Source organism: Rhinoderma darwinii, chromosome 4, assembly GCF_050947455.1.
Source record: "Rhinoderma darwinii isolate aRhiDar2 chromosome 4, aRhiDar2.hap1, whole genome shotgun sequence".
Taxonomy (NCBI): Eukaryota; Metazoa; Chordata; class Amphibia; order Anura; family Rhinodermatidae; genus Rhinoderma; species Rhinoderma darwinii.
The window spans coordinates 201,333,105-201,351,449 of record NC_134690.1 but is presented as its reverse complement, the minus strand read 5'-3'; the positions used below and the strand labels follow the sequence as shown (position 1 = coordinate 201,351,449).

At 42.5% G+C, this 18,345-nt stretch overlaps 1 protein-coding gene across 2 annotated transcripts in view; it reads right to left on the bottom strand.

The window, feature by feature from the left end:
- The window catches only part of BCKDHB (branched chain keto acid dehydrogenase E1 subunit beta), a 281,425-nt gene that overhangs the window by 54,994 nt on the left and 208,086 nt on the right, over positions 1–18,345 (bottom strand). For both annotated transcript variants that reach the window (XM_075862066.1, XM_075862065.1), the window contains exon 9: positions 7,817–7,903. In XM_075862066.1, the coding sequence (XP_075718181.1) occupies positions 7,817–7,903 (87 nt within the window). The remainder of the gene's footprint in view (positions 1–7,816; positions 7,904–18,345) is intronic.

Here is an 18,345-nt window from a genome sequence, read left to right as displayed (position 1 = left end):
GTTTAGCATCTATAATAAACTGCGGGCTGGGCTCTTGGTCTGTGGGGTCAAAACAGCTAGATAAAGCGTCAGCCTTGGTATTCTTTCTAGCGGGTCTGTAGTAAAGCTAAAAATTCAATATGGAGAAGAATAATGCCCACCGAGCTTGACGAGAGTTTAGGTGTTGAGCAGTTTGCAAGTACAGGAGGTTCTTATGATCTGTGTAAATGATGATGGGATGTCATGCACCCTCAAGCAAATGTCTCCATTCCTCCAGGGCCAATTTAATAGCCAAAAGTTCTTTATCTCCAATACCATAATTATTCTCTGCGGATGTGAATGATTTGTAGAGAAAAACATAGGCCGCCAGTCTCCCTCTACAAGTCTTTTGTGAGAGAATAGCTCCGACTCCCACAGATGAAGCATCGACCTCCAGAACAAAGGGTTTGGTGGAATCCGGTCTATGAAGGACTGAAGCAGAAGAGAAGGCAATTTTAAGAGCTTGGAATGCGGCTTCGGCATTCGTGGTCCAGTCTTTGGCATTAACCCCCTTTTTGGTCAGTACAGAAATAGGAGCTGTCAGAGGAGAAATGAGGAATAAACTGGCGGTAATAATTAGCAAATCCCAGCAGGCGTTGGACAGCTTTGAGTCCTTGCGGACGAGGCCAGTTGAGAATTGAGGATAGTTTGACTGGATCCATTTGAAGTCCCTGGTCGGAAATGACATACCCCAGGAAAGGCAGGCTAGTTTTCTTGAAGAGGCATTTCTCTAGTTTGGCAAACAGAGTTTTCTCGCAGACGCTGTAACACTTGGCGCACATGCACACGATGAGTTTGAATATTGGGAGAAAAGATTAAAATGTAATCTAGGTATACCACCACACAGCTGTACAACAGATCCCGAAAAATGTCATTAACAAAAGCCTGGAAAACCGCAGGAGCATTACAAAGTCCAAAGGGCATGACGAGGTATTCAAAATGCCCATCACGAGTGTTGAATGCGGTTTTCCATAAGTCTCCCTCGCGGACACGGATGAGGTTATAATCTCCACGAAGGTCTAGTTTGGTGAAAATTTTCGCCCCCTGCAGGCGGTCAAAGAGTTCTGAGATCAATGGTAATGAGTACTTGTTATTTAGCGTGATATTATTTAATCCTCGGTAATCAATACAAGGACGCAGGAAGCCGTCTTTTTTCCTCACAAAGAAAAACCCTGCGCCGGCAGGAGAGGAGGATTTACGGATGAATCCTTTCTCTGGATTTTCTTGGATATACCGAGACATGGCCTCCGTCTCGGTCAAAGACAAAGGGTAGACTCTACCTCTGGGATGCGTGGCGTTGGGGACCAGGTCTATGGCACAGTCGTATGGCCTGTGAGGAGGCAGCGATTCAGCTTGTTGTTTACAGAAAACATCTGAGAAGCTTTTGTATGGAGTAGGAAGTCCTGCTGAGTTAGGTGCTGTAGACTGAGGCATGGGTGGGCGAATAGATTGTAGACAATGTTGGTGACAAAAGTCACTCCAGCGGGTAATTTGACCTCCAGTCCAGTCAATAACAGGAGAGTGCTTCTGCAACCATGGTAGACCCAGTAGCAAAGGGTTCAGAGAGTTCTTTAAAACATAGAAGGAGATACGTTCCTGGTGCAGCGTCCCTGTAAACAAGAGAATGGGCTCGGTGACGAGATAGATAGTTTCCTGTAGAAGTCTCCCATCTACAGAAGCAATGGACAACGGTTTAGTTCGTTATTTCACTGGGATTTGGTCGTGATTTACCAAGTACTGGCAGAGAAAATTCCCAGCGGAACCGGAATCTAGGAAGGCTTGAACGCAGAAAGTGGTTCCGGCAAAGGACAGTTTTGCTGGAATGGTCATCTTCTGAGAGGAAGGTATTCCACCTAGGGTAGCCTCTCCTACTTGCCCTAGGCGTTGGAGTTTTCCGGCCTCACTGGACAGTCTTTGAGGAAGTGCGTTTTGCCAAAACAATACAAACAAATTCCGGTTGCGTCTATTTTGGCGCTCCTCAGGCGTGAGTCTTGTTCTCTCCACCTGCATGGGTTTATCCGACCGACAGGAAGATGAGGCCAGAAGAGGTCGTTGGAAGGTTGGTGCCAACCGTGATGTCCGATTGCCTCAAGCAGATTATTTTTGTCTCTCACGGAAACGTATATCAATGCGATTAGCAAGAGTAAACAAGTCAACCAAGGACGGTGGAAGGTCTCGGCCAGCAAGTTCACCCTTGATTCGGCCCGCCAGACCCTCCCAAAAGGTAGATACCAAAACCTCATTATTCCACTGGAGTTCTGTAGCCAGGGTGTGAAATTGAATGTCGTATTGGCCTACTGTGGAGGTTCCTTGCCGGAGCTTGAGTAGAGAGGAAGCTGCAGAAGAGGCTCGACCCGATTCTTCAAACACCTTTTTAAACGTGGAGAGAAAGTTCTGAATGTTGTACATGATGGGCATCACTCTTGTGGGAGAGAAACGACCCCAAGCCAGCGCGTCACCAGACAGCAGGGACAGGATGTAGGCCACCTTAGCCCAGTCTAAAGAAAAATGATGCGCCACGACTTCGAAGTGGATGGTGCATTGGTTGACAAATCACCTGCAGGAGGTCTTGGGGTCTCCCTCATAGCGGGCAGGCGTAGGCAAATGTAGTCCAGGACTGTAGACAGGAGCTTGCTGTGGTGGTGGTGGTGGTATCGGAGGCTCTAGTTCGTTCAAACGAGTGGACACATTTTGCAGCAACTGAAACAGCTGATCTTGGCGGACTCCTTGTCTGGAAAGCTCCTGAGCCATATCAGCCATGGCAGGCAGGGCTGTTTCAAGGGGATCCATGGCTTGTTCAACCTATAACGGTTCTCACCGGTTTGTTCATGGGTCCTCAGTGTCGTCTGGGAGATGGTGCTTGGAACCCAGGCAACGCTTGGCACAGCGGGTAGAGGTGGTCGGATGGAAAGGCAGAAGTCAGGACAGGCAGCAGATGTCATAACTGGTATGGATAGCAATAGGTCGAGGCAGGCGGCAGGCAAGGATAGTCAAGTTCAGGCAGAGGTCAGCAACAGGAAATCCAGACAAAGGCAGAAGGGAAGGAAACAGAGAACCAGGGCACAGGGAAACTCACGGGGAACTTGGTTGAACAAGCATGGATGAACAGGAGGAGGAACCTTAAATAGGAAGTATTTAGAATTAAGGCGCGCACTGGCCCTTTAAAACAGAACGAGTCAGCGCGCGCCCTCTAGTGACTGCAACCGCACATCGAGGATGACGGCCGCGGAGGGAGGTAAGGGATGCACTTACCTGACGCCGCCCAGGGCCAGCAGAGCGTCCAGATCGGGTAAGTGGAACTCTGGATGAACACGCGGTAATGGAGGGCGCAGGAACCGGAGCAGAGGCCGTGGGGAAGGCAGGGAAAGGCGCGGCAGCAGTTACACATAGCTTAAGAAACATTCAAGGGGTTCTCTCTTTTACATTTAAGCTAGCAGCTACAAGAACCCCTGGGACCAGAGGAAGCTGCATCCAGCCATACTTGTAATATTACATGCTGGCCATTTAAATGAATTGACAGGCCTGGTCAACCAAAGTAAGAGCCGCTCTTTGCAAGCGACTCTCCACTCTGGTCCACAGAAGGGTTGTCAAGCTGAGGACCCCCTCTATGACATCCATATGACTAACAGACAACCCCCTTTAACGCTCAAGGATCCAGTAATTTTAGGTCGTAAAGGCTATGGACACTTAAATTATTTTGATGGCATTGCATGTAGTGATACAAAAGAAATCTATATATTTCAAATTGGTTTTGATTAAAATGTTGTAGCCCTTAGAATCTGCAGTTTGCATGTAATACAATACAATCTACTCTATGCCGTTTTGTCCTCATTCCGACAGACACCGTTCTGACTGCCCTGTCTGAATGCGCTCTCTGATCTTTCCTATAGGCTAATCTGACCTCAAATCCTATTTAATTTACGTTTTAGATTAGTTTAATCATCTTCAGTAGAGGTCAGAGAGGACATACAGACAGAGAAGTCAGAACGGTGTCTCTTGGAATGAGGAGAAAATGGCATTGAGCAACTTGCATTGTATTGTATTACATGCAAAATGCAGAAGCCAAGGGGTAGAACATTTTTCATTAAAACCAAACTTGAAATCTTTTTATTTTGTTTGCCAAAACTACATGCAATGCAATAAAAAAATGGTTCAAAGGTAAAGACACAGAATTATTTTTTTCACCGCTCTTTTCCGTGAGCCAGAAATACATTTTTCTGTCGACTTGTATGAGGGCTTGTTTTTTGCGAGACGAGTTGTATTTTTTACTGGCACCATTTTGGGGTACATTTAATGTATGGAAAAACATTTAGACGGACATTTTTTGAATGGGAAGAATAAAAAACAGCAATTGCTCCATTGATGTTTGTTTTTACAGTGTTTACCTTGCGGTATAATTGACGTGTTAACTTTATTCTGTGGGTCATTACAATTAGAAGTATATCAAATTGATGTAGTTTTTTTTGTTTTACTACTTTTGCACAAAAATCATTTTAAATCCTTTGTTTTTGCGTCGCCACATTCTTAGAGCCATAGCTATTTTTTTTACCGTTGACTTAGCTTTATTTTGGCTTATTTTTTGCAGAACGAGGCTGTAGTATTCATTAGTACCATTTTGGGGTATGCTGGACTTATTGATTAACTTTTATTTAGGAGAGATGAAAAAAACACAGAAATTACACCACTATTATATTTTTTTACGTTAACCATGTGGGATATATAGCGCATTGTTATTTTTTTAAAGTATGGTTTGTTATGGTTGTGGCGACACCAATTATGTGTGCTTTTTTTTATATATTTTTAGGGCATAAAAGGCATACACCATGATCATGTCGTGGGGGCGACAATGGGGTGACAGAGGGAGCTCCCTTCCTTTGTTTAACCACTTAGATGCCACAATCACTATTAACCAAGGCATCTAAGTGGTTAAATAGCCTGGAACAGAGCCATCTCCAATCCTGGCCAGTGCAGCAGAGTGTCAGCTGTAATATACAGATGATACCTGCTGAGAATGGTGCAGTCATAGCCCCTGCGCCGTACATACTTAAAATTAACTACAAGGGGTCAGGGCATTTTACAGCTGATATTAACATAATGCCAACTGCTAAATTTAATCTCTTAACCCAGTCACGACAGCCATACGGTTATATATGTTCCAACAGCCGATGCAGTTGTCACGCATATAAACGTTGGTAGCCTGGAATGGGGTTTAATGTGTGCAGTGCTGCTTCAGTGTGAGCAGCGCTGCACTTTCCGATCTGCTGGTTCTCTTCACGAGTGCCGGTACCTCTCGTCCTAAGTTTAATCAAACAACCATGTGTTTGACCACTGTTACGGGGTGTCATGGGGTTCGTTAAGTTAATAAGCGATTAACAGAGCCAGTGATGACAGGGCAAATCTAACAAGATTTATTGCATCCAATGCGGACACGTAACCTTCCACGCAGAGACAGCACACAGTCCACAAAATAAGCTACAGTCCAGTAGAACCCAATATGCATCCAATGATGTATAATCCACAGGAAACTCCTCAGGGCGCTGGCCTCAGCTCTCATTCAATTCCAAATCCAGAAACTCTTCCTCCTCCCCAGGTCAAGCCCTTATATACCCCTAGGGGGAGGGAAACTTGACAGTTTCTAGTTAACATGATTTGTTATAAGATTGAGCACAGTTTGTATTTCTACTGTTTGTATGCGAGTTGTGGCCCTTTGTACCGTTATGTGTATTGTCTCAACTATTGTCTGCCACAGCCAGAATGAGAACAAAATGGGGGAGATAAATGGATCGGCTTCATTTGCTGGTCTGCACCTCTGCTGAGGGCTGGTGGTGCCTCCTGATGATCCCCTGTGGAGACTGGACAATGAGGACACTTTATGTCTTGTGGCCTGCACCTCTGACTCATCTGATTGTCCATATGCTGGAGACACTACCTATGGTACCCGATTAAAGAATGCATTCCTCTCTGCTGAGGGTTTACACTAAACCACACATAATGCACCATCACAGGGGACTTAGAAGTTCAGCGCTGCACACACTGAAACAGTGCTGCACTTTCCCGTCTGCTGACACTCTCCCCAATGGAGTCCTCAGCCAGAGCATCGCAAGCCCTCTGGCCGGGGACTCCGGTCTTGGGAAAGCCCTTGACGTCACTATCCATATATGGACAGCGACGTTAAGGGTAATGAGATGCAGGAACACACCCCCTGTAGTGAACGCCACCCCTTCCCCCATGTAGATAGCGCATCACCCCCGCTGAAGATCGTGCCACACACCCTTTGTAGATAGCGCCACTGAAGCTCCCTCTAGGAGTGGGATCTGCGGCCAGAGCGTTGCCGATGCTATGGCTCGGATTGTGCTCCTAGAGGGAGCCCCTGACATCACTGTCCATCTACAGGGGACACTGTGGCGCTATATACATAGGCACTGTGTGTGGCACTATGTGGGCACTATCTACAAAGCACACTATGGCACTATCTACAATCTACAAACAATGGTTAAAAACTGCCAGACGGCCATGAAATGGATGAAAAATTTAAGACATCTGAATACAAAACCTCCATGAAAAACTGACAGTTTATCAATTTTTAATTGCCGTTTTTTTCACTGTTGTGTGAATATAGCCTTCTTTACTCTCCCATCACAATGATCCAGGCTGATGGAGAGAGAGGACGACTAATTGTTACAAAGCTGCAACAGCGTATATACAGTATATCTATATATATATATATATATATATATATATATATATATATATATATTTAAAAAATTATAAAAAAGTATTTGTTTTCACATTTTTTTTGTGATAGGTCTTGTCATAATACAAATGTAAAAGATGGAATTAAACAAACTATATTAAATACTTCATATCAGAAATGGAAAATTTGACCTGGACACAGGGGCATCAATGACCCTTGGTCATGAAAGGGTTAAGGACCTTAAACAAACGATAATTGAAAAACAAAAAAAACACAAACATGATCTATTTATATTTGTGAGCTTACAATTCAGCCTTGCTAAAGTAATAGGTATCCAGTAGTATTTATGATAACCTAAATGTAAGAGGGTATTCACATGAAAATCTTCATCGGCCGTGTGACAGCCACCACACGGCTGCATTAAAACTAATGTAATTCTATGGGGCTATTCACACAGCCATTGTTTTAACGGACCGTGTGAACGGCCTGTGAAAAAATAGGACATATCCTATTTTTGGCCGTTTTCACGGATCTCTAAATAGACTCAAGTCTATGAGGGATCTGTGAAATTGGGTCCCGCATGAATGCAAATTGGCAGTTTTTTACTGCCAATTTGAAACACGTTCCTGTGAATAAGCCCTTAGGCTCACTGTAATTCAGGTGAAAGAATTTTGTGGCATATGAACACACATTCAAATATTACAATAAGGCTGGATTCACACGAGCATGTTCGGTCCGTAGAGGACGGAACGTATTTCGGCCGCAAGTTCCGGAACGAACACACTGCAGGGAGCCCGGGCTCCTAGCATCCTAGTTATGGACGACGCTAGGAGTCCCTGCCTCGCTGCGGGACAACTGTCCCGTACTGTAATCAGGTTTTCAGTACGGGACAGTAGTTCCACGGAGAGGCAGGGACTCCTAGCGTCATCCATAACTATGATGCTAGGAGCCCGGCTCCCTGCAGTGTGTTCGGGCCAGGACTTGCGGCCAAAATACGTTCCGTCCTTTACCGACCGAACATGCTCGTTTGAATCCAGCCTAAAAGGTTACAACTACGTTGAAACAAAATACAAAAATATACATTTTATTTAAAAAACAACTTACATGTACTGTAGCACTGATCTCAGATGCAAAACCTCCTGTTACTGGAGCCTCGTGACTGATGAGTAACCGCCCAGTCTTTGCAACAGACTGCAATAAAAAAAGAAAAAAAACTGAATAAGAATGACTGTAAGGGCATGTAAAGGAAAACATTTTTCACTCCAAGAACTAGTTTTGCTGTAGTTTTCAACACAATAAATATTTATTATGTAAATATTTTACATAGAGATATGCCAACAGCAAAAACAGCTAAGGCCTCATGCACACGACCGTGTTTTTGCGTCCGCAATTCCCCCGCAAATCCACGGGAGAATTGCGGACCCATTCTTTTCTATGGGGCCGTGCACACGACCGTAGTTTTTGCGGTCCGTGCACGGCCCGGGAACCCGGACCGCAGAAAGTACGGACATGTCCTATTATGGTCCGGAGTTGCGGTCCGGGCTCATTGAAAACAATGGCCCGGCCATGTGCATGTGCGGGCGGCTTGCGGCTGACAGTCCGCTGACAGTCCGCAGCCGGCCGACACGAAAATCACGGGCGTGCACACGGCTACGGTCGGGCTACGGTCGTGTGCATGAGGCCTAATTCTCCTCTACATAATCTTTGGATAGTTTGATTGTAAACAGAATATAAATACAATATAATGTGCACCAGAAAATAAACACTTAGAGATTTTGAGGGGCCACAAAATTGCATTTTACTTTAAATAAATAAATAAATTATAATTTGGCAATAAACGAAGAGTACCAAGGCTATTTTTAAATAAAAATAAAATCAAAAATTAGCTGTGAATTTTGTTTAGTTCCTCAGAACTTTCTTCACCAGGGAATAAACAGGATTTAATAATCTCTATAAGAAATAATCTATACAGAAAATAGTAAATGTACAATAATGTAAAACATTAAAATGTTATCACAGCCCATTTTAGCACTCCAGCAGTTTTATTTTTTTTGGACAAATAATGCTAACTCACCAGCAATATTTGTTTCTTTACAGTGCAGTTGCATCCATAAATTTTGAACCTTTATTTATGGGCATCTGGGAAATGTGATCCCAGTCTGACCATGAGCCCAGAGCTTTTGGTAGCTGGCAAAGCCATATAAAATGATGCATACAGTGTAGCATTTTAATAAATCCTGACATTTTTATAAGCCTGTGCCCGTGTGTCACATGATCATATGGGAAACGGAGTACACTTTTTTCCCCTTGAAAGCCAGAATTCGAGCTTTGTTCACCCCAAGTGCATAAAAAGTGGCATGAATCACAAAAACAGCACTAGGATATGGTCTATTGAAAGCCCACTCTTCAATGGAGAAAGAGCCCCTGACTTATTTCCTAACCCTCTGAGCCACAAGGGTCAGGTACAAGTGGCTCCCCACTCATCAAAGCTTAGGGTGACCCACCTGTGCTGTGGCTTAGACTGCCGCTTAAGCATAGCCCAGAGCTCAATAGTCTAGGTTTGGCTCCTCCAAAAAGGGGAGCAAGGTTATGGAATCTGAGGGCCACACAAATTCCCCTAGAACATCAGGAGGAATATTCCATAAGGGCAGAGGCATAACTTAAAGCTCCTGGGCTCTAATGCAAAATCTATAATGGGGCCTACATCTACCATATATAATTTATAATATTGGTGTCTTCCCATGCGGCTGAGTGTCTTTTGGAGCCCCTCAGGCTTCAGGGCCCGGGTGCGACTGCTACCTCTGCACCCCTCTATCGCTACGCCCCTGCATAAGGGCACTTTGTCCTGACAAACACACATGAAAAGCGAACACTAAAGTGAAACAAAAAACAATAACTAAAGAGGAGTGCCATGAGATTTCAAACTGGCCATTTAACATGGATGAGTATATATGGTAAATAATTTCTCCCCTTCATTATTTGACCTACTCTCGAATGTCTATTCATCTGGGCAAGATTAATAGTAGATTGTGATCGTTGGTTATATAAAAAAAATCTTGATCCTTCCCAAGATTTATCGCTCCACTTGTATTAAAATCCCTTGTAACTTGCTAGTGATTGTTTGTTGTGTTGTGTTGTAGTGACGTCTACTAAATCAAGATTATAGAACTGGAGGAGACTAAAAAATAAGCTGCAAAATGGTTAAAGAAAACTAGTACAAGGTGCTCAGCATAGTAAACAAAGTGAACTGCAGGATATTTTAATACAGCCTAAAGACACATCCTGATGTCCAAAAATACAGCTATGCCAAAGACCACAAGCAAAATGTGGAATGCATATGATGAAGCATCACTCTCAATCTGTGGCTAGCCTATTGATGTATCAGCATATGTCTTGCTCGGTAACCTCAATAGCAGACCTCCAATTTATACACCAATAATTCCTTAATGTGGTGTCCGGTGGATTCTTAATAAATATGTGAGACTTAAGTCAAATTTGAGACCGTTTTTACATTGTGCCAGAACTTCTTCCTGCAACAGTATTTATACATGTGCCCCAGAGATTATTGATACAAATTATATGATCTGGGAGAGCCTTTAAATCCTCAATTTTGGAAAACAAATCTGATTTATGAAAAAACATTTATATATGTGTGTGAGCTTTTAAGATTCTACAAATGCTTTAATCGATATTACTCAGCTATAGAGATCAATGAAAAAAATTATGTAATCAATAAACAATTATTGCTACATGTATACAACACCTTAGGTCTCATCCACATAGCCTCAAGCTATGGGGATCTAAATTCTATTCTGTAGAACAGCAGGAGGTCCGGGTATTACAGCTGTAATATGAATGCTAAAATGCAGATGTATTACGGCCTTCTGAAACCAGACAATTTTTATTCTTGGATTGGTGGAAGGTTTATATAGGAAAAAACAAAACCTGCATGAAATCCTATGAAAACCTTAATGGTGTTTTGAGGTTATTTCAAATCTTTCCTTGCGGTCGGTGAATGGAAACATTCTTGTTTACATCCTGAGGCTGAAAACCCATCCACAACGGTACGGCACCCGGTGGGTCTAGTGCGCAAGTCCTGTTAATGAGCACGATGTCAGCGGTAGAATGAAATTGGAGGGACACAAAGTATGCACCATGTACTTTAACAGTGTGCGTGTGTTGATGAATAAGGCGCATGCTACACTAATGTAATAAACAAGTGTGCTGCTCAGACAATTCCCCAGTATTCGTAAATCTGCCCCATTGAGCCACATGTACATGCAGCCGTTACTAGACAAAATATCAAAAAAGTCACATTCAAGTAGTTACTTAAAGAGAACCTGTCACTAGGTCATATAAATTGAACTGGTTGTCTGACTTGTATTGCACGGTCTCCCTGATTCCAGCACGGTTTTTCTTTTTTCCTGGATCCCCCCATTCCAGAGATATGGCCCACTGTTGTTTTTGCTCCCTACATGCTGATTTGCTGAAGAAAGCCAATGGGGAGGAGATAACTTTCCTGCCTCTGATGCTGACCAATCAGCGCAAGGCAGCTTCAGGGTAATTCCCACCCAGTTGGCTAACTACAGCACATTAGCATATAGGGAGCCAACACAACAGTGGGCCATATCTCTGGAACGGGGGATTCAGGACAAAAAATAAAAACAGAATTTTCCCACCAGTAGAAGTAGTGGCATAAATGGCTAGAATATGCCATCACTTCCTGATTGGTAGGAACCCCAACCGATCCTATAAATGAAGAGGCCGCAGCGTTTGTTACATTTTTGTAGCACAGATCCATTCACTTGGAGGCCTCCAAGTGAATGGATCTGTGCTATAGTTATTTAAATAAATAAATTATGAAAGTGAAAGATTACATATATATTTTCTAGAATTAATCACATTTATATCAAAATAAAATGTTAAAAAACGTACCACATTTAGGTGTAACCTGCATAAAAAGAGGACGGTTAAGCTCCATGTAGCGAAACATGATAAATTACTACTTCTCTTACTAAATAAGATTTTCAAAATGACAAGACAAGAGGGTGGCAATTTGTAGAAATATATTTTTATGGTGTGTCATAACATAAAGGATCGCTGTAACTGAAGTAGTGACAAGAGTTGAGATAAATCAGCTGTTAATGATAGTCTCTCTACTCAAACAAAACAAGGCAAAGTATAGAATGTTACAGAAGTACAGAGAACTGAATACAAGAACTAAATGCATGATTTATTCTAAAGATATCTGTCGAAATTCCCAAGCCGGCTGATTATATTGTACATGACCACAAGATGTTCAATATCTTCCGTTTAAAAAAAAAAAAAGTATAGGTTACCCTTCCAAATATTATGTCCAGATGTGGCTAGGCACCCAGCTTGGAACAAAACCAAAGACCTGCAAATTCAAAGTTCAAATTCAAGTCAGAAGACGACTATATGTTAAGATCTGTAAAATATGTTCCAAATATCCCTACAGATTACGGTCTTCTCTTCCACATTCAGGAGGGAATCATCTTGAGTAGCCTTGATGGATTTTTTTTAACACATTCTGGATGGCTAGGTCTCCCCTATCTAGATTAATAGGTACTAATGTCAACTGTTGTGTAAAATATACCATTACGTATATCATCTTAAAAGCATTGCTCCGGTAGGCAAGTTAAAATAAAATTTCTCATTTAGAACATGTGTAACTTGTCAAACCGCTGTTTCCTGTAATGTCAGGATTCAGTAAAAGGTAGAACGATTACATTATGAACGGATTTCAGGAATCCTGAAGAGAAACTGATGAAATCCACCAGTGAAACCTGATAAACTCGTGGTTTCTTCAGGCATGATTTTAGGAGTGTACATTAGAAATAAAGGAATGGGGCTTTACACTATACCAAACGTCTGGATCAGATACTAAATATATATATATATATATATATATATATATATATATATATATATATATATATATATATATTAGTCATACTAAAAGCAGTCATGGTTCAATCACAGCCGCACACTCCTCTGTATCCTTGCTCGGCACGGACATGTATGATCCTGCAGGGTAGGAAGGTTTAGGGACAGTACACATCACTGGAGCATTAGGGAGGCAAGTAAATCACTCAACAACAGGTATTAAATAGGGAACACCAGAGCAATTAGGTTTAATTCTTCTACTAGCCTAGATCACCAGGAAAGCGGATATTAAAGGCATTATCCGGGTTGTGAATTTTTTTTTGTAAGGACTAGAAATTAAATAAATAAGCAAAAAAAAACTACTTACCTACCCCTTGCCTCCGGCGATCCAACGCGGAGGCTCCGGAGGCACTGCTGCTGGTTGTTTACATGCACGTAGCATGTAACCGCTACAGTCCACTAGAGGGCACAGCAGGGCTCAGAGGAGATGAATCTTATTTCTGGCATAATGCCAGAAATCCAACACAGTGGCCACATGCTACGTACATGTTAACAAACACGGAGCGTAGGCGCTGGAGCGCTGGGGGGGGGGTGGCAAGGGTTGGTAAGTATTACTTTCTTTACAACCCGGATAGACTCTAAACCATCCACGACCCTAGACCAGAAGGGAAGTCTGAAATGAATACAAAATCTTTTTATTTCCTTATTTTCTGTTGTCTAAATGTGGATGCTTTTTATAGTCTGCAACATGGCAATGTGTCTAATCTTTCAATAACCCTGAAAGGCCAATCTTAGGAGCCATGCATATTCTAAAACTAGATTTATGCGACAAATAAAAAGGAGTATGAAAAAAAAGAGAGCAACAAGAAAAAGTTCTAGATTTCTTAAAATGTGAAAACAAAATATCCTCCTGTTTAGTTCTTATTTGAACACAGTAGATTTAGCACTTTTGTATGAATAGGATACACGCGTGATCACTAAAATTATTTCTATACATTCTTGTTACATCTGTAAATGCATGAAAATACTGGCTGATAACACTTGAGAACATAGAAAAAAAATACTGGAACATTTGATAGATAAAAAAAAATAAAAAATAAGCTACAGAAAAAAAAACTTGGACCATGCACACATTTCTCATGTCAACAGCTATAAATCCACTCTAACAACATGAGCTATCAGAACACAAACATTTTCCATAAAACACAGCTGGGAATCGCAGACAATTCATGCACCATACAGCAAAAGTCAACATTAAAAGCTCCTGGAGCACCTGAGCCCACTTTTGCATTTCTGTATGAATGCTTTACTCTCTCAGGTTTTGTATTACTGGCATTTATCTGCAATAAGTTGGAGAATCCACTAGCAGTGAAATTAATGGTAATATTATTTCAGGTAGCACGTAGTTCCCTTTATTAACCATTAAAGTAGATAATACTTGGCTACAACACACCCATTGCCTAAAGTTTTCTAATAAGCAGTAAGTAAATTAAAAAAAATTACACTCCCCGTTTTGCTTTTTTTTTTGGGGGGGGAGTGGTGGTACCCTTGTGCTCCAGAAACCAGACCAGACACCACAGCAAGCTCAGTAATTTATGGCATATTCACATGCCAAAGTGAGGACTCATACTCACAGAAAAAGGGCCATACTTACCCATACGAGGGCAGGTTAAAGCACCAGTTCCCAGCTGGATACAGACAAGCCACAATGCTAAATGGGGAAGGTAGCAGGAGAATGGGGTGTCAGCATTTTGTGTGGTGCACTTTAAAGGTGCTGGGCAGCCCATCTGATGAAATAGTATGTGTGTAATTTATAGGCTGTAAGCTGGCAGGATGCACTACACGTAATCCTGCGACTGGCATCTTAAAGAAGCCACATCTGTGTGCAAGTCAGTTTGTGAAATGTTTCCCTCCTAGATATTCCACGAGCAACTGTGAGTGGTATTATTATAAGTGGAAGCATTTAGGAACCAGAGCAGACTGCACGTAAAGAGCGGGGTTACTGAGTGCTGAGGCGCATAGTGCATAAAAGGAGCCAACATTCAGCTTACACAATAACCGCAGAGATCCGAAACTCCTCTGACATTAATATCTGCACAAAAACTGCGCGCCGGGAGCTTCATGGCATGAGTTTCCATGGCCGAGCAACTGCATGCAAGCCTTACATCACCAAGCACAATGCCAAGTGGTGTAAAGCATGCCAACACTGGACTCTGGAGCAGTGGAAACGTGTCCTGGGGAGTGACAAATCACGCTTCTCTAACTGGCAGTCCGATGGACGAGTCTGGGTTTTTTCAGGGGTTAGTTCTAGCGAAGGGAAATTATAATGATATGTATAATGAATATGATATTTATTGGTGGGGCAGACCTTTAATGCTACAGTATACAAATACATGAATGCTTCCATCTTTGTGGGCGCAGTTTGGAGAAGGCCCTTTTCTGTTCCAGCATGACTGTGCCCCAGTGCACAAAGCAAGGTCCAAAAAGGCATGGTTGGGCGAGTTTAGTGTGGAAGAACTTGACTGGCAGGCACAGAGCCCTGACCTCAACACCATCGGACACATTTGGGACGAATTAGAACGGAGATTGCGACCAGGCCCTCTCCTCCAACATCAGTGTCTGACCTCACAAATGCTCTTCTGGATAAATGGGCAAACATTCCGACAGACACACTGCAAAATCTTGTAGAAAACCTTCCCAGAAAGGTGGAACCTGTTTTAGCTGAAAAGGGGAACCAACTCCATATAAACTCCTATGGAATTAGAATGGGATAACGTAAAAACTCCTGTAGGTGTCCCAATAATTTTTCGCATATAATGTATGTGTATTTGCCTTTATGCACGTGTGCATGTAGGTTCAGTGTATGTGTACAGCCAAGCCTGCTAAGCTACGCTAACTTCCCTAGAAGCGAATGGAAGTTACGGAAACAGTGTAGCACAGCGAGCTATGCTGTAACGGTCGCTTCCAAATGCCACCATTTATTGGCATACAAAAAATTATTTATTTTATGACACGGTTGACAGTTCTCCTCCATATTGTATGTGTCTATATGCTGTGTGTATGCCTGTGTGTGTATATGTGTGTATGTGTATGTGTGTGTGTGTGTGTGTGTGTGTGTGTGTGTGTGTGTGTGTGTGTGTGTGTGTGTGTGTGTGTGTGTGTGTGTGTGTGTGTGCACAACAGTTTAAGTATGTGTGTATACTTTCATATATTTGTGTGTATTAATGTTTGGGTCTGGTGTTGTATTTTGCTGATCTTTGAAAGTGTATCCAAACACATTTTGAACTCATATGTAAGGTGCACATTAAATGCACAGAAAGCATTTCCCAGCCATAACTGTAAACAGGTTTCAACCATATGGAGTTCAAGTGCATTATGGATAATGAAAAACTTATTAGCATATAAAACCCACATTTACAACTCAACACCCAATATTTCGATTTTTCACTATTTATTTTTGCATCGGCGTAGAAGATTCATAATAACAACCACACATAATAAATTCTACTTTCAGCACTCCAGTACAGCACTTCTGAACCCATTGCATTGTCCGTGGCTGCGGGCTGTCCGCTCCAATCCCCTCCTGACAGCCGCAGCCACGAGTCGGCAAGCGCTGGCACCAGCCTCCTCCTCCGGAGGCGCCAGCTCTTAAAGGGGCAGCGCGCGCACCGGACCTTTTGATGAACTTTGACCCATGAGTACCCTGGACTATAAGAGGGGTCCAGCCACTGCTTCTATGCCTGAACGTTGTTGAAGTTTCCTAGCTTGTCTATGTGATGGCCTCCTAGTGTGTTTCCTGTTCCTGTACCTGTTCCAGTTTCTGATCCTTGCATTCCATTCCATCCTGGTCAAGCACTGTGCTGTGCCAAAGTCGTGTCGTGCTGTAGCCACATCTGACCTGCTTCACCTCGCCTGACGTCTACCTGCTGCCTAGTCCCAGCCGAGCCTGCCCTGCTGCGGTCTGAGCTGCCACAGGTACCTATACAAACTATAGACTTTCACCTGCTCCCTGTTGGCCAGCTGCCTTACTGCCAAGGCGCTACGGCCCAGTGGGTCCACAGACCCTTCGTGACACACATCAGTATTGTCCGCCAGCTCAATGTGAGCATTAAAACAAGTGTTTTAGAAAAGTTTCTCAGTACCTCATCTTATGCACTTCTTTTAACGCTTACAGTATACTGAGCAGTCAACGCGGTGCTGCTGGGCGGCTATAAATGACGTCAGCTATGCACATATTGAACCAAAAACCAGCAGCTCCAGGCTATGCCTAGCTGAAGTGTACTGAAGTCGCTCAGCAGCCCCATGCTGGCAACTCAGTATGAGGACTTCCAGACAGTGAGCAGGAAGTGTCTCTAAAAGGTAAAAGTGGGAAAAAGTGGCTGGCACTTATGGGGCAATGTGGTCGGCATCTACAGGGGCACTATTATTGGCACAATGTAGTTGGCATCTACAGGGGCATCATGGCTGGCAATGTTACTTTTATAGGGTAAATTGGCTGACACTGCTTGATGTACTTTGTGCTCCATTGTGGTATGTGATACTGTTGGGTAGGTATTTTGTGTAGCAATGTGGTATTGGTGCCACTGGGAGGTATTTTTTGCTGCATTGTGGTATTTGTTTAGCATATCGGCGCTGCACGGTCGTATTTATCGCCTCATGAGTCCCGGCATTACCAAAGATTTGCTGGTGATGCCCGAGTAGAAAAGGTTTAAGAAGCCCCGCCCTAGTAGTTTCGAATACCAACTCTGTTCTACGCTATACATTTATCAATATGCCTGCTAGAACAATACACCGATTTTCTGTTTGCTTTACCCATTAAATTAATATAGAATTGTTAAGGTCTACTTATATATAAAATTAAAATTGTTCTTACCAAAACTAGAAATAAGAAAATGTAAAAAATTCACTTGATGCTTTAAAAAAATAAATTCTTACAGAAAGTCGAGTTGACAATGATTCAATTTGGAAACGTTAGTCTATACTTGCTGAGCATGCACATAAAAAAAATGTATTAAAAAAAGGCAACAATTCTTTTTCTTAGGCCTCCTGAGGCAGTATGGCGGCACACCGAGCTCACAGCTCACATTTAGACTCTAGATGGGGTTTAAATGTGATATCATTTTCTCTTATCTCATCCTTATACTAAGAATAACTGAACATTACACCAGAAGGTATACTGAACAAATAATAATGAACTTGCGTCTCGGAGGATGGAGCTGCTTACATTAAAGTTAATGTATGCAGCTCGGTCTCCAGAGTCACAGACACCGCTTTATAAAGCTCACTTGCCCCTTACACTATTTAGCCGACACGATTATTTGTTCTGAACACCTTTAATGAGAACTACCGTATGTTATATAGATAACCCTTTAGGTTACATGAAAAATGTAAATAAAGTTACTTCTCTGCTAGGTTACCATGCAAGGTACATTACATCAGACGGGATTCATCATAAACACCAGTTTTTTTTCTATATTTTCTAATCCCACACTTTATTAACTTTTAATCGCAAACTTTCTTATGTACACTAGACTCTTGTCCCTTCAGACTGAACTGGTAAAGCTCATGGACATGTTCTATGTAGTCTATCCATGGGATAACTGGATAGGACTAAACATGACATCACATACACAAACATATCATGTGAACCAGAACAGGTCAAATCTCATTTATCTCTGTTGGCAACGGAATGCCGGGGTTACTTGATGCATGTAGGGGGTGAGTCA